Genomic DNA, 17,372 nt, shown 5'->3' with positions numbered 1-17,372 from the left:
ATATATATATATATATATATATATATATATATATATACCAGATAGATAGATAGATAGATAGATAGATAGATAGATAGGTAGAAAAATAGATAGATGGATAGATAGATAGAAAGATGATAGATAGATAAATGGATAGATGGATTGATTGATGGTATTTGGACAGATGAGTCGATAGTAACATGCAAGGGTAGATACATGGGGGATTGACGAGAGAGAGAGAGAGAGAGAGAGAGAGAGAGAGAGAGAGAGAGAGAGAGAGAGAGAGAGAGAGAGAGAGAGAGAGATAGAGGGAGAGAGGGGGGGGGAAGGAGAGGGAGAGAAAGAGAGAGAGAGAGAGAGACAGAGTGAAAGAAAAAAGAAAAAAAAGGAGAGAGAGAGAGAAAGAGAGAGAGAGAGAGAGAGAGAGAAAGAAAGAGAGGGAGATAAAGAGATAGAGACAGAGAGAAAGAGAGAGAGAGAGAGAGAGAGAGAGAGAGAGAGGGAAAGAGAGAAATAGAGAGAGAGAGAGTGAAAGAAAGAGAGAGAGCGAGAAAGAGAGAGATAGTAGAGAGAGAGAGAGAGAGAGAGAGAGAGAGAGAGAGAGAGAGAGAGAGAGAGTGGAAAGGAAATTTCTTAGGCGGGAGCACGTCCACACTTTGCTTGTCTTGTCCACTGCAGAAGTGAAAAAGCCAAAACAAGGCATACTTACATACGTCACAACAACAACAAATTGAATTGTCTGGTCAATCAGATCTTTAAAACTTGCCTTATAAACTGACAGAGACCCCCCCAATACATGCTTATCCAACCCACCCAACCAGGGCATACACAGAGTTGTTAGCCTTGCACCCAACCCATCTGATTGAGCTTATCCGTCAAAACAAAGTGTCACACGTCTAGACAAATTGATCGCGACTCATAGCCTACACAGCTATCTCGGTCAACACATTTATTAGTGATACTTTACATAAGAAAAAGAAAAGAACAGAAGAAAAAATATGTTAATAACGGTAGATACTAAATTAAAGAATGAACGAACTTGATGTCATTAAGCTTTTTGTTATTGATTTTAGACCGCCAATTATATATTGATCTAGGCCATACAGGTTTACGGTTAGACATAATTTTGTGTTGTTAGGATTGACCTGGCGGGCAGAACGGGGTGAGTATTTTACTGAAATGCAAAACGTCAATGCAACAGTTAATCACCAAGTTATTATGTACACATAACTGAAAATTCCAATTGAAGATTACCACTTATTTGTTTCGAGTAATAATTTAGCAATTTTCATCCGTACACTAAGTTACAGTAAAACCTCGCTACAAACAACTTATTCTTTAACTCTCACATTTTGGTTTTCCGAAAGAGAGATAGAGATAGAGAGAGAGAGAGAGAGAGAGAGAGAGAGAGAGAGAGAGAGAGAGAGAGAGAGAGAGAGAGACGAAGAGCAAAAACCCTGACAAAAGAAAAAAAAACAAAAAAAAACAAAACAAAACAACATAAAGCAATACGATTAAAATAGCAAAAAAAAAACAAAAACAAAACAAAAGCAACAATAATAATAATAATAATAATAATAATAATAATAATAATAATAATAATAATAATAATAATAATAATAACAGTAATAATAATAATAATAATAATAATAATAATAATAATAATAATAATAATAATAATAATAATACCAATAGTGATAATAATAATATAATAATAATAATAATAATAATAATAATAATAATAATAATAATAATAATAATAATAATAATAATATTAATAATAATAATAATAATAATAATAATAATAATAATAATAATAATAATAATAATAATAATAAATAATAATAATAATAATAATAATAAACAAAGCCATAAAACCTCAACAGCAGAGGTTCTCAAACTTCTCAAAAGTCTCAATCAGAAGGCTTTGTTAAATTTTGCTTTGTCTTGTAGTCCTCAAATTAATTTTTAAAAAGGGCAATTAAAAAAACAAAAACAAACAAAAACAATAATGTATACGTGCATCCGTTTAGTGTTTTAAAAAACTTGAGCTTTTATATAGGTCAATATCCACTAATTGTGCTCAAAGCGCTTTACAAAGGGTCCCTGACCAACAGCAACAAGTAACATAATACAATATATATATATATATATATATATATATATATATATATATATATATATATATATAGATAGATATATATAGAACGAGATACGACTCATGTTAGGCGAGATGATATTTTTTTCCGACAGAGACACCGCTGTTTACAACCAGGTACTCATTTTACATCTGATTACAGTGCGAGAAAGTGACTAAAATTCGTTTCCAATGACTCAACTATACGCCGAGCGAGGCTTGAACCGAGGACCTTCCAATCCGAAAGCGAATTCCTACCACAAGACCACATAGCCGTACAATCACATTGTCTAGGTCACTGTCGTATCACTTGCTACATTCGGGGTTTTTTTTAAAGAAAAGAATGGAAATTGGTATAGATAGAATGCGCTTGGCCAAGGAGTTCACAACATTGCCATCCGGAAGTATAACGGACAAACACACAAACTCTGTGTAACCATGAACTTTAATAGTCTGGTTAATACAGTTTAGTGAGAACAACTCACAAACGCGGATGGCAAAAACAATAACAAAGGCCTGAGTGACGTCATCTGCATACTATCTATAAATCGTGTGTTTATGACCGTTATAAAAAGAAGTAGCCTAAAATTGACTAAACTTTTCGCCGTACCCCAAAACAGTTTCGTAGTCGCGTGCCGCATTCCCGACTCGGACCCCAGTTTTAACATTTTAAAACCACGCTTAAGTCAAGGGCCTTCTTCTCTCTTATTTTGGTTCCCCATCCACCCCCCCCCCCCCCTTCAACACCCATTCTTTACCCTTTTTTATATCAGGAAATTTACGACGCCTGCCTGTCTGTTATGACGTTTGTCTGGATCATCATGTCGTGTGACTTTTTATAAGCATACGACTTGTCGCCTATTCCACTCCAGCAACTGTGTAAAAATGTCAGAATTCAGAGTTTTGGTCAATTTCAAAATCGTTTGCGTTGGATAAACTACACATTTGTGAAGTGAAAAAAAAAAACTTCAATGACTCGCTTTGTCAGTGATACTCAACTTTTCCTATTTTTTCCCCACAAACTTTGTGGTTAACAGTGATTTTCAGCCCATTTGCCGCGTGACCCAAAGGTCACTCGTGGATAACCATTGTTTTTGTTTGTCCGTGGCGCACGAGATTCTCACAGGGGTATTATACCGTGAGTGAGCGGTTTCCTAGTTTCCTCCCACTTTCTTCCGAACCCTTGAGTGGTGAAGACGGGTGGAATTTTTATTCTTGTGTTGCCTTTTAACAGTAAATTTTACTAGTGGTTAAACTGTATAATTTTCATTCGTTGTAATCTATTAAGATTATGATAAACAATGTCGCAATCAATATCTCCGAAAACAGCAGGTGTCTCCAAACGTGTCTCCAAACAGAAGCAGACGATGCGAGCCATCACATCTGCTCCGGCCAACAGGTCATCGTCGCCTGTTGAAACTGCAAAAATAATTCTTGGTGAGTAGCTACATTTTAACAATGTAAATTATTCTCATTTCTAAAATGTATACCTCTATATCTAGATATCTCGTTGGAAATTAAATAGACGAAACTATTTATTCCGTTGCTAGAGAGATTTTACACATAAAGATTACTCGTATTCGTATGCCTCAGCCAAGTCAAGTTTTGACAAATTATTTTGATTATTAATTAAATGTTTTTGTATAAATAAATGCCCTGTTTCAAAATAAGTCACTGAAAATAATCTAGGTTAAATGGATGAGAGCTGGGAAATGTTGATCTGACAAGATGTTGGTTTTAGGTGATACCTCTATGAAATATTATAGACGTAGAGTTTATCTTATTGTCACTAAAGTTAAATTTAATGTGCTGTCTTTCACTATTTGTATCTAGACTTATAATTAGCTTGTCCATTTCTAATGAACTTATGTCCCCGAATGCAATAAGTGCAGTTTACAATGCATGCAATAATACAATGTTCCCAAGAAAATAGTCATCTTACCACCCCCACCCCTAATAGACTAAACCTTACCATCATTGTTAGGAAAAACGAGACCAATCATTTGTCAATTTCAAGCCGTAATTGTTTATAATTTATAGTAAATTGAGTTAATGACTGGATTTTATCACTTCCGGAAATTATTTCGTTCGATTCCGTAACAGTTAGAAATTAAACTATGGCCAAACATAACATCACTTCTTTCTTCACGATTTCTAGTGTCAATCATACGTGTTTTGACGTGTATCATTTAACATTTGCCATGAGTGCTTAAGGTCATACTCAATTTTGATGTCAAATTTAATATTCGTTAAAAATTTATCAGTACACGATTTTATAAAATATTTTAAAGATTGCGTCCAATAACCGTGAATTTGTCTATTTTATGACACGTCTAGGTGTGCGCATCCCAGTTTAATTGGCATACACTTTTTCGCCTCGCTCAATGTGCTTCATGTTCCCTCCCCAGGCCGCGTTATGAAACTATTTATTTTAGTTGGTTATATGCTAGTACAATTTAAATTACAACTCGTATAATATTAGGCAGGTTGGGAAGAAAAAAGACAAGAAGACAAAGTGCCAATGGGTTGAACCAAAGTTATAAATCGGTTAGTTATTTTCAGATTTAGACTCTCTCTCTCTCTCTCTCTCTCTCTCTCTCTCTCTCTCTCTCTCTCTCTCTCTCTCTCTCTCCTGCGCCATCATGCCTTTTTTCTCTGGTCTTCTACTTTTCTTTGAAATGGATTGAAATGGATTTTTTTTTCATTGCGCTTGCGACACGTGGGTTTTACCAACACATTTCAATCCTTTTGTCATAATGTGCTCGAGTCATTGGCCACGTTGCAAACCTTATTTTTATTTTTTTTTTTGTACTGACTTACATATTGAAAAGTGCTCACAACCTTTGAGGTTTTCCATCAACTGGTCAACTTGAATGTACCATATTTTTGTTTGTTTTGTTTTTGGGTGAAGCAGTTTTATTACATTTCTTGAAACATATTTTTAAACAGATGTTTGATACCATGATCAGTTCAAACGATTGTCACAGTTGACGCCTGCTTTATTTTATATTTACAGATGATGTTTTGAAAAAAAAAAAGTTTCATAAAAAAAATTAATCAAGAGTTGAAGAACAGTTTTGAAAAAGAAATATTTCATTAAAAGTTCATTAAGAATTGAAGAATAGTCCGTAGAGTTGCCTTCAATTTTAATATTAATGTCTGACCTCATCCAGGGGATAGGATGACCCAAAGTGAAAAAGAAAACACACACACACACACACACACACACAAATTGAAAAATAAATAAATAAAAAAAGATTAAAACATAACACTTAGTGTGTTGATTGTTTTTTTGTGTTTTTTTTTGTTTGTTTTTGTTTTTGTTTTGTGAAGATGGTCCGAGTTTGCCCAATATCCGACAGCAATAAATGATTAATCTGGTTTGCCTTGTCCTGGTTCTGTTCACGAGACCGTTGATGACATAGGGTCAGCACACAAGAAATACAAGAATGGACCATATCTTTAGAAAAACTTGTTCTTGTTAAAATTAGGAATCAGTTTATGCCATTGAGTGATAGTCATCAATTTGCTTACAAACCAGGACGTGGCGTAGAGGATGCCATTTTGCTGTTTACAAACAACATCTACAGGCATCTAGATCACGCTAGGAGCTATTGCAGATTGCTTTTTGCAGATTTTTCTTCAGCGTTCAATACAATGCAACCTCAGTTGGTTGTTCAAAACTTGACTAGTCTGAATTTAAACAAGTATATAATTGCTTGGGTGCTCGAATTTCTTACGGAGAGAGCACAATATGTTCAATTAGGGCAAAACAAATCTTCCTGTATAACTACAAATACTGGCGCTCCTCAAGGTTGTGTATTGTCCCCTGTATTATTCACAATATACACGAATGACTGTAGAAGTCAAAACCTGAGTGTACCTTTAATAAAGTTTGCAGATGACACCGCTCTTCAAGGCCTCATAACAAATGGCAACGAAGTGGCTTATAGGCAAGAAATTGATAGATTTGTGTCTTGGTGTGATGCCCACCACCTAGAGCTTAACATAAGCAAGACAAAGGAGCTAGTGATTGACTTTAGGAGAGTGAAGGAACCGATAGAACCGTTAAAATTAAAGGACCAATTCGTCCAGCGAGTTCCTCACTACAAATACCTTGGTGTAACGATTGATGACAGGCTCAAGTGGGATGAACACTTGAAAATAATTAGGCATAAGATGTGCAGACGTACATATTTTTTATCGAAACTCTCTGTTTAGAATAGATAAAACCCTCTGCACATTATTTTATAGAGCAGTAATCGAAAGTGTTTTGTCATTTTTTATAACAGCTTGGGGAGGCAATTGCTTAGCAGTGGAAAGGAACAAAATAAATTCAAATATTAAAAAATCCATTAAACGCTATATAAATGATGTTGACGATGTAGATCTTTTATACGAGAAATTTTGTATAAATAAAATAACTAAAATATTAAATGACCAGTATCATCCACTAAGACCATCAATGTCAGAAAGAAGTGGTCGCCCTTTCTCTATTTCAACGAAAACAGAGACACCGAAAATCTTTTCTGCCGTCCAGTATTAGGCTTTATAACAACAAGCAATAATCATTTTATATAATTATTTCTCATTTTTACTTTTTAAAAATATAAATATTAATTTATTAATTTATTTGTTTTGCAATCTTTTCAATTTTCAATTTATAGTGACAGTTTTAACTATTTTACAGTGTTGAAATTATTCATATTATAAAGCGCAGCTCTGGTTATAGAGCTGCTCCTTTTTATATATATTTACATCCTATTTCCATTGTATTTTTATCTTATGTGTAAATTATAACACGTCTGTACAAAAAAATTCCTTTTTGGGATGCAATAAAGTATTATTATTATTATTATTATTATTATTATTATTATTATTATTATTATTATTATTATTATTATTATTATTATTATTATTATTATTATTATTATTATTACATAAGTGGCATTTGTGTATTGATGGTATGCGCTTAAATAAAATACACACCATTTATTCTCGCAATATCGATCGTTCAAATACACAAAAGTTGTTAATCTGAGATAATTTAGAAGAAATCACATCTGACTATTAGAAAGCTGCGAAAACGTGTGCCAAATTTCCATTGTTTTTTCATAATATAAGCTTTATGAGCAGTGTTGCCAGGTTGGCGTGGCGGGGAAAATTTAAATGACGGATTTTTTGGGCAAAAGTCGCAGGTGAAGTAGGATAAAGTTGGTGGATTTCTGGCATAAAGTTGGCGGATTTTTTTGCAAAGGCACCTGGCAACACTGTTTATGAGCAAGAGGATGTTTACAGACTTGACTCGATCTGTGATCTGACACAGATACGCATCACCTGCTAATAAGACCCTATTGTAACTTCAGAAGTTTCGCGTCTCGAAATATCGCTGTCTCCGTTTTATAGTTTGAACAATTTAGTGAGAACTACTCATACAAATGGCTGGCTAAAAAAAAATTAACAAAGAGCTGGGTGACATCAATTTCGTTCTATCTATAAACTCAATTCCTGGCACGCGTTTACTCACTGAGTACCACTCACAAATAAAGACCCTTTCTCGTAGTAGAAATCGCATCTTTCGGGATGATTTCAATATTTATACTTACTCGTCAACTTTGAGTTAAAATGAGGTCCGATCCCAGTCGAGGGAGACTGAATTTTTGGGATGATCTTTTCAACAGTTTATATCTGCTCTATATTATGGCACCACCATTAACAACTTTTTTTTTTTAGATGTATGAGGTTCGAGTCCCGCTCTGGGTGACGCAGAGTTTTATCCCCCCCCCCCCCCCCCCCAAAAAAAAAGGCTCTTTAATCCCATATTCTCGTATTACCCAGGCGTGGAATGAGTACATGGTTTGTAACTGTTGTTTGCCAGTGTCGGAAAAACAAAAACAAACGTAATTGCGCCTATGAAAACGTCATGTCTAGTCCGACATGTTAAGTTTAGCTGTCTGTTTGCGAAACCTTGTAAAGTTTTTAAGCACTTGGATTATACTACCCGATTTGGTTATTTGCTTGCGAGACAGATGCCCTTTAAAAGACATTATGCGCGTATGTAATCTAAACTTAGTGATATTCTTACATTATCTCCCCCCCCCCCTTCTTCTTACCTGGTGCTGTTAAGGACGATTAAAATCTCTATAGAAGGTACGAAGATGACGTCACTCAGCTCTTTTTTAGACAATCCCTCATTGATTAGTTCTCACTAAATCATATCAATAAGACGAAACATTAAAGGTTACAGTTTTGACTGTCGGTATGTTTAATTTGGCTGGCGGTTGTTGTGAGTATCTTACCAAACGCAAAGCATCAAGAGGTATCTTTAAGATCTCAACATTAAACTTAAACGTGCATCGATCGACAATGCCATAAAATAGCGTAATGGGATTTGCTCACATAAATTGCACTATATCGTCACAGGTCATTGTGATAGAATGTAAACATTGAGGGGACAGCGCTACGTACTTAAAAAGTCACTGACCGACACAACACTTGACCTGGCGAGTTTGGCAAAAATAGGCCTGTTTTTATGTTGTGCTACACTTGGATGCTCCTCACACATTGTAAACAAAGAGCGATAGTTGTGGGAAAGAGATTTGCAGATGTAAAGAAAACTTTAAAAGTGTAAAGATTTTGAGGTAGACACACTCAAAATTATTTGGGAGCAACAGGGTAAACTGTATATTCGTGCATTTATAAGTATGCAAAACGATCGTCCCATGTTTTAATGGCCATGTGGTTAAACGTGACACGCGCCAAAGGCGATATGCGACTTATTTTCCTTTTCAATGGCTTAGAACCATGCTTAGGACACACAAGGAAACGATCCATTCTTCCCTCTTATTTCCCTCCCATTGAATTATGTCAACGGAACATCTGCCGAACGCGTGGCGAGAGGAAGTTCTTTGTGAGGGCTATCCTTTGTTTATTTCCCTTTTGTTACACGATAGCTAGTTTATCTTGTTTTTCTTCTGACCATTGCCATAGATTTATATTATTTGTCCACGTAATCATTAGTCATTTGATTTGAAATAGCAAATTACTCATTATGTAGCCCATAAGAAAATGCGTATTTCTTAGAAGTTAGGTTTTGTTTTCAATCCATTTCATGAATCAGACGACAAACCCGCCTTCTGACCAATCAGCGGTCTGGGTTTGTAGCACAGCGAGGTGTTTCTCGTGTGTGACGTCACGCAATCCCCACTTGGCTTTGTGTGAGAGAGGCACCGAAAATAGACGAAAGCGCGCGCTGGGGAAAAAGGTAATGGGAGGAAAACCACACGCGCATGGGGAGTCCCGTGTAAAGAAACAGTTTCTTCGATTGTTTAGCTCATTTTAGTGTAGAGCGTTCATGTGGATGTACGTGCTTATTCCTTGTGTTAAATGAATTATTTTACTAGACATTCTTTACACCAACCATAACAATGCCTGAACCAATTTCAGATGTGAATCGTAACCAGGAGGTCAGTTTCTTCACCGACTTCTCACCCTATGGTCAAGATGAACCCCTGGCCTTGGAAATAAACATGCGTAACTTGGAGAATCTTACTCTCTTGGACAATCTCAACTCTGTCAACGGAATCAACGGCATTGAAAACAACGAAAATCTCGCATTCTTCCAGGATTACGATGGACAGTGCAATCCCCCGTTTCTTCCAGACAGTGATGACTCCAAGGAACCCAACGTGTCTAGGACAGTTCGGGTGCCAACATCGGAACATGTAGCCGAGATAGTAGGTCGTCAAGGTAAGCACTCACGCAGAATTTTGATAAACAGACATATAGTAGTAGTTTTAGAGTTGCTGTTCTATGTAATTTCACTCAATTTTGATTTATTTTATTTTTTATTTATCAATTTTTTTTCTATACACAATTACTCATGAAGGATATGTTCTTGTACAAGTATTATAGCGGCTCACGAAGGCCACGAGTACGAGTCACGACTGGGCTTTAGCTTCAGTATCTAGAAATCGATCGTCAATTATAGTTTAATTTCATCTCTTATCATAGACCCGATAGTGTCCGTGCCGAGCAGTTCACATTTTTGGTCTCTGGTAATCTGTCGCATTAAATATATTGTGCTTCCCGATTCCTCAAAATTTTCAATTCACCGCCAGAGAAACTATCCGATTTTAGTCTTATTTATGAATTATTTAATCCAAATTTACCATCTCCTCTTATGCTATTGACTGCCTACTCATTGATGAAATAGTCAGTTGCTATATTTATTAAATGAAAACGTCTAATATCCGACTCGCTTGTTCATTGCATGATGTACGCGTGTTTATCGTCCAACGGAAGGGGCAGGGACAGTAATCATGCTGATACGTGACCCAACTGCTAAAATATAGCTCAATCTTATGAATGGAATGGTGCGTAGCCGACCTTATTTTAAAGTTGAGGAAATTGTAAATTGTAATTCACGATGCTACTTTGTCTCTTATGTTTTTTCTTTGCTTCGTTTTAGTTTTAGATTACTACTATACAGTGTCTGCGTTGCTTTTATGTCATATCAGTGCTTACTTTATTCAAATTAGATACGTTTTTTAAATTTTTATATTTCGTCCTTTTCAGATGAGCACACTTCTTCTTAACGTGTCCATTTCATTTCTTTAAGTTTGATTTACAGCGGATGACTGTCGGAGTTGTTTACTTTAAAATGTACATTCCTCACTTTTTTTTATGCCTGCGATTTCCAGTTTGAGAAACGGTTTTTGTTTTACTAGAGGTGTTCGTGATTGTTACGCAACTGTCAAAAATGACTTAGTATTTACAATCTGTGTATGGCATGCCTATTTTGCTTCATTTGTCGATTGATGCTGATGATTCTACTACTACGACTAGTACTACTACTACTACTACTATTACTACTACTACTACTACTACTACTACTACTACTACTACTACTACTACTACTACTACTACTACTATTACTACTACTACTACTACTACTAGTGCTAGATTCACTACCATCACTACCCCAAACCTAGTCAGTCATCTTAGTATCAAAGCAATTGTTGGCGTGTTATGTTTTTGTTTTGAGGCCTTGGCAATTAAAATACCATTCCCTATTATTCTGCTCGTTGTCCATCCCCACCTCCCCCCCTAGGCACCCATCACTCTTGTATTCTATTCTCCCCACGTCTCTGCCAAGGCATCTTGCGTCCCATTCTTCTCGATCCCTTCCCACAATTTCTTAGGATGTTTTTTAAGACGCCAGTTTAGAGATCTTTATTTTTTTTTAGAATCTTGATTTTGTGAGAGGCTGACATGGTATCCCTTCCCACTTATTCTTTCCTCTTTTTTTTTCACCAACCCATCAGCTGACCCAATAGCCGAAATAGGGGCAACAATACAAAATACACCAAGACTGACCCCTCTTCCTGACCTCCTCCGACTCGACCCCATTCAGGCGTTTCCTGCCAATTGTTACCAGGCCCCTCGTTGTCAAGGGAAGACCTTTGTGTCTCTTTGTCATCCCTTCATCCTACCCTCCACCATTAAGTTGCTACCTGCCGTAAAAATGAAACTGGAGTTTAAACCGACAGGTGCTTCCAATTGATTTGTTGGTCCATTTCCTCTCGTCGAACTTTAAAATATGTGGGAAAACTTGAATTTGTCAAGTCTCAAATCAGATACACAAACATTTGCTACCCCTAATATTTTTCATATTTTTTTTATGTGATACACATTGAATCTTTTATTCTCACACTTGTGTAATCGGCTCACCACCAACCTAATGTGACCTAATATTGGTACTGAAGTTTTTTTCTTTCTCCGTGGCCCATACAGTCAATACCCTCCCCCTCCTCCTTAACCCCCCCCCCTTCTCTCTCTCTCTCTCTCTCTCTCTCTCTCTCTCTCATCGGATCTCGGATTCTGACAGTTGATTTGCATTAGATAGAAAGCAAGTGTTTATAGTTCATGTATGATTTTTATGTTTGTTGTACCAGCCAATACTCCTGGGGGTTTTCGACTGATTCTTATCTCATAAGATTATTACATCTATCTAATAATTGGTTTGCCAGATTATTTCACATAGTTTTTTGTTTTTTTTTTCTATTCGATAGAATGGTTTTGTGTCCCACATAAAATAACCCCAAGAAAATGAGATATAACTTTTTTTCTTTTCTTTATCAGCAGCAACACCCCCTTTCATGCCATTCCCGTCTGTCGTAGTGGTTGTGGTAAAAGTAGTGGAAATTTAATTCGGGGAGCAGCGACGGCAGCAGCAGCAGTGAAGGCGGCGGTGACAGGCAGTGTTTCTTTGTATGAAGTCAATCGTCAGCAACACCTGCCATGCTGTCTACGCCACGACCACGCTACTCACGGAAATGGTGCTGCTGTGTCACCGCTCGGTTCCCGTCTGCTTCTTTATTCTTCCTCTTCTTTATTCTACATTTCTTCATATTCTTTGTTACCTATTATGTTCCTTTCCCCCCCCCCCCCCCCCAAAGTTCCTCTTGTGAAATCTCAATTCATGTTACTTGTTTGTTTTATCATGTTATATTTGCTTCTATCTCAACCCGCCCTGTTTCTACCACTTATACTCGGTGTATAATTTGTTGTATAATCATTTTCAATACCTCTTTGCCACGTTATTGATTCGATCTAGGTTGTAGTCAGAAACAGTGTTATAAGTATGAGAAAAGAAATATGTACATTTGATTGCGAATCTATGCAGGTTCGTTGATGAATCATGCTTAATACGGTACATTTTTTTACCCATCATAATATCTACTAACTTTCGAATGTCCAACGAATGTGTGATAATGCAGTGCCGGAAGCAAAAATACAATTGCAGTAGTTATACATGTTACTGTGCCCAGATTGACAGTATTCTACATCTACTGTCTATTTAGCTCACCCTCACTAGTACTTTTTTTTGTTTTTTTTTGCTACTGTTGCTGCCTTCACAACTGAATGACTTTCAGTTCCGAAATTGCCGCTCTTTTGTCTAAATATAGATGGTCCCTGTACGAGCGCAACGCACGTGTTATTATGTTGGTAAATATTGTAAAGGTACTCTACGACAGATCAGATATTTTGTTTCACAATTTTCAGACATCATTTATTGATACTAAATCAATCCTTCGGGTGCGTTTGTTGCATTCTCTTTCTCTCTCTCTCTCTCTCTCTCTCTCTCTCTCTCTCTCTCTCTCTTCTCTCTTCTCTTCTATTCTGTTTCTCCTCCACCCCCTCCCCCTTTCCGCCAGTTGACAGAAGGGGGAAAATTGCCAGACTCCTCATTTTAAAAGATTCAATGCTATAAAATCAAACGATCTTTTGCGTGGCGGCCTTCCTCCTCTTTTTAAGTCACATGCAAGACCACGGAAACACGCTTCCATAGAAACATGAGTATAGTGTTTCGTCGAATAAAACGAGGTCACCGCTCCATATCGTAGCATTAAAAATAAAAGAAGCATTGCAAGCATTAAGTTCTTTCTCTCCTCTTCCCCCCTTTCCCTCCGATTCCTTTTTTTTCTTACGACATCCGGACGTAAACACTTCCGCAGTGTTTTTATTTTCTCCCCGATACACACTGCCTCCTTGTTGTGGTAGGAGTGTGAGGAAACAGACCACGTGTCTGTGGGCTTATTGCGTCTCTCAATTATCTCTCCCGTTATTTTACACATAGACATATTTATTAAGTATATTTAATAAATATTCTATTTTCAAGCTGCGTGGTTATTGATTTAAGTGTGTTGAATTGAATATATTATGTATTTCTGATTCTATATGTCTATCTCTCTATATCATAGCTTTGGCCCTCTACTCACATACGTCAAGCGATCTTTAGCGTGGTTAGCCAGATGAATGTCAGTGATCATAAACAAATCCTGATCCCGGCGTCTTGTCCTTGGGTAAGGGGAGGTACTTGACACGGACCTCACAAAGACGGATATTGTATGAATATTGGCTCCTAACAGGCGATTGGTATTGTATGGAATGGAAATATGTTTCTATATATAGTCTGCTTGAGACGTTGTGAGTGATGAGTATTGAGCAAGTGGAGATTCTCTATATAAGTGCTCAGATTTCTCTCTCTCTCTCTCTCTCTCTCTCTCTCTCTCTCTCTCTCTCTCTCTCTCTCTGTGTGTGTGTGTGTGTTCTCCACTTTTCCACTGTCACCCAAGCCTGGCTTCACCTTACACCTTTCTTTGAAGTAAAGTTGTTCAATCCCTCTCTGGTTGAATGTATTTTTGTTATGATTTTACGTAGGCTATGGATGTATCGAAATTGACGCCACTCAGTCTTTGTTATTGATTGTAGCCAGCTATTTTTATGAATAGTTCTCGCTCAATTAGCTCAAGAGTATAAACATTCAATGTTATGCATAGGGATTGGTACGTTGTATCCGCCTGGAGGATGTTGTGAGCGTTTTAGATAAATGCATAGCATCAATTATCTATTGTGTGACAACATGCAATGTGTGCCTGTTCTTTCACGCATTCCTTTGTATCGTATTGATACAACAAGCTGACCTGTGGTTTTATCATTTCCTTTGTATTTTGCGCCACCTCTCGGTTACCCGTCGATGGTCACGCACAAAAGCCTCTTTTCAATGCTGTTTTTACTCTGGCTGGTGAGTCATAATTTTAATGAATTGATTTTTAGTTTACCCGGTTCACTGCCGTACTCTGGAATAACATGTATTTATAATTTTGCCGGGAAAAAACAACCTTGGTTCCTTCATATATCGATCGATTTCAATGACCCTCATCTTGGCAAAAATTCTCAAACCTGGGACTTCACTGAGAGTTTTTGCCAAGGTGGGAGTCATTTAAATCGATTGTTATAATTTGAAGGGCGATTTTTCTGACCAAATTTTTATATGTGTCTTTCCAGAGTGAACTGGTTAATGGTGTTAGACAACGGAAGTTGTGCTTCCTGTGAGTGGATTGAGGCTCTAGATTTTCCTCTTTGTGTCACACCTTTCCCTTTATCCCCAGTATGGTAATTCGCTACATTGGGTAGGCGCTCGCATTTCCTTCCCTTGCTTTGACAGAGCTCTACCTTTAATCGTTGTCGTTATCTACACTCCAGGTATTCCGTGTCTTGATCCTCACGATGGCAATGTTATACTAGTATTACTCATACTTATTGTGTATTTTTCCGTTTACTATTCAATCCCGTCTTTTCTTATGCAATGAGCACCCTCTTTTTTTTTTTTTTGTATAACATACTTTTATTTACGAAGTTACTTTCTACTTTAGTCGTACCTAATGTCAAATGTGTTACCACAGCGTCACCCATATGCGGAGCGCTTTGCAAAGTTTATTCCCAGTTGCATGTCACACCACACCAAATTTTTGATTTAATGTAAATGGGTTGCCTGTTCGGCACTCTTTCTATTTAACCAGCCAAGTTTTGAGAGTTTTTTTCCAAGATGATTGGGGGTCATTTAAACCGATCGATATTGGACGAGTTTTCCTGCCAAATTTTTAAATGCGTCTCTTTCCTTTAACTAGTTAGTCTGCATCTAGTAGACCCGGTGAAATGAGTTCTAATTCTGTTTAGAAACGAGCCTCATCCCATTGCCACTCAAATCATACAATTACAAGCACTCACGTACATGTCAATCCTGTAAAAAGCTTCGAGTGTTGCTGTTTACTCTTTGGTATGTAGTCTATTTTTGTTGGCTGGTCCCACTTCTGTGTTGACGCCATTAGCCCTCTTGTTGTAATTAGATGAAAAACAGGGAGAAAAAAATGTTCCCCCTGAAACCCTGGGAACTGTGAGGCGTATGGGAAATCAATTACAGTACATTGCAAAGGGATATTGATCACTTAATTAAATTAAGACAGCCATTTCGCCGATATCATTCTGGATGTGGCATTATGTAACGCAATGTTGATCCTTTAATGTTTGCTGTTGTTCGTGATATCGGATTCCTGGAGTGGTTACACATTAGCCTTGATGTATCGTTTCTTCCTTTTCCTCGTTTTCTCTTTTCTTATCCTCCCCTCTCCTCTTCTTCTTGGTCTCCTCATCCTTTTCCACCTGCTTTTGCTCTCTTTTGGAATAATCGTTGTTAACTTAAGGATACCGATATTCAGGCATCATTCACTTCAGCCCATCCCGCCCTTTGTGGTAGTTTATAAATATAAATAACCGACGGTTTCTTTTTTTTGCTGTAGTACTTTCGTCATGAGTTTTATTACTTGGCTAAATTGCGATATATCAGTGGAATAGAATTCAACTCACTTTATTTAAGCAGCAATCAGCAATGTTATTTATAGCATTACCTCTCTCCTTTTACCATCTTATGAAGGTCTATTTGTACCCCCCCCCCCCTGCCTTCACTACCACCATCCTAGTCGCCATACATGAACTCATACAGTATTATCGTGTTGTTTGATTTTGACGATAATACAGAGGTGTGGATGGTCGGTGCTATTGGCATCGATGTGATTACAGAGCCTTTATATCAACATCCCCATTTTAGATTGTTGACACGTTTACACAGTAAAGTAACGATTGGAGCGAGGGGATTTGTACGACTTCCTCGCCGATGTTTATAGTTTATATCATAATATATTGTTATTACGCGGACATTGTAGGTATTTTTACACGTTTTTAGGCCCTTGTCTAACCGGTCAAGTAACAATTGACAACTTGAACATAATATGATGATAGTTGGGCGATTTTATAATTTGATGCAATAGTTATCAATCTTTATGATAGGTTCTCGCAGTGCCATCTGGATTTGAGAGAATACAATGCGAGTTGACTCACGACGTTTAGCTTATTTATTAGATTTAAGTCTTAGTCCTCGGTGGCACTATACTGGTCTTAATGTTGCATAGCGTTTTCAGTCCGCCTTAACTGCTTTTATTTTGGATTCATGAACTAGCCCTGTACGTCTAATCGCAAGCCAACGCCTTAATTAGCTTAATTGCCCTCAGTTTTACCGAGTATGTTCTGTAGGATATGGCATTTCAGAGTTGTTACTATGTTACACTCTAGCATTATACATTGCAATATGTTGTTAAATGACCTGGTGTGTGACCACACTAGTCGGTTTTTTCTTCTCTTTATTTTATCACCCCCCCCCTGTTTTTCCATGACGTATTTAGCTTGGGTTTGGAACTAAAATATTAAGTGGGTTAAATTCGCAAGTTGGTTGTTGTAATATTTTTTTTTTTTCGTTTTCTTTTAGCACATTCTGTGGTAGAATAGGTACAGCTAATGGTTAGACGTGCCGTTTGGGATATTGTTTATAGTAATTTTTATAGGCTCTTACGTTAAT

At 37.0% G+C, this 17,372-nt stretch overlaps 1 protein-coding gene across 1 annotated transcript in view; it reads left to right on the top strand.

The window, feature by feature from the left end:
- The first annotated feature begins 3,249 nt into the window (after positions 1–3,249).
- LOC144964222 (uncharacterized) overlaps positions 3,250–17,372 on the top strand; it is a 32,563-nt gene continuing 18,440 nt past the window's right edge. Inside the window, exons 1-2 of the mRNA XM_078898237.1 lie at positions 3,250–3,553; positions 9,563–9,865. Of these exons, the coding sequence (XP_078754363.1) occupies positions 3,418–3,553; positions 9,563–9,865 (439 nt within the window). The 5' untranslated portion in view covers positions 3,250–3,417. The remainder of the gene's footprint in view (positions 3,554–9,562; positions 9,866–17,372) is intronic.

This window comes from Berghia stephanieae, chromosome 2 (assembly GCF_034508935.2).
Source record: "Berghia stephanieae isolate SIO BIC M18660-M18661 chromosome 2, UCSD_Bste_1.3, whole genome shotgun sequence".
In the NCBI taxonomy this organism is placed as follows: Eukaryota; Metazoa; Mollusca; class Gastropoda; order Nudibranchia; family Aeolidiidae; genus Berghia; species Berghia stephanieae.
The sequence above is the reverse complement of the archived record's forward strand: the minus strand, read 5'-3'. Positions and strand labels throughout refer to the sequence as shown.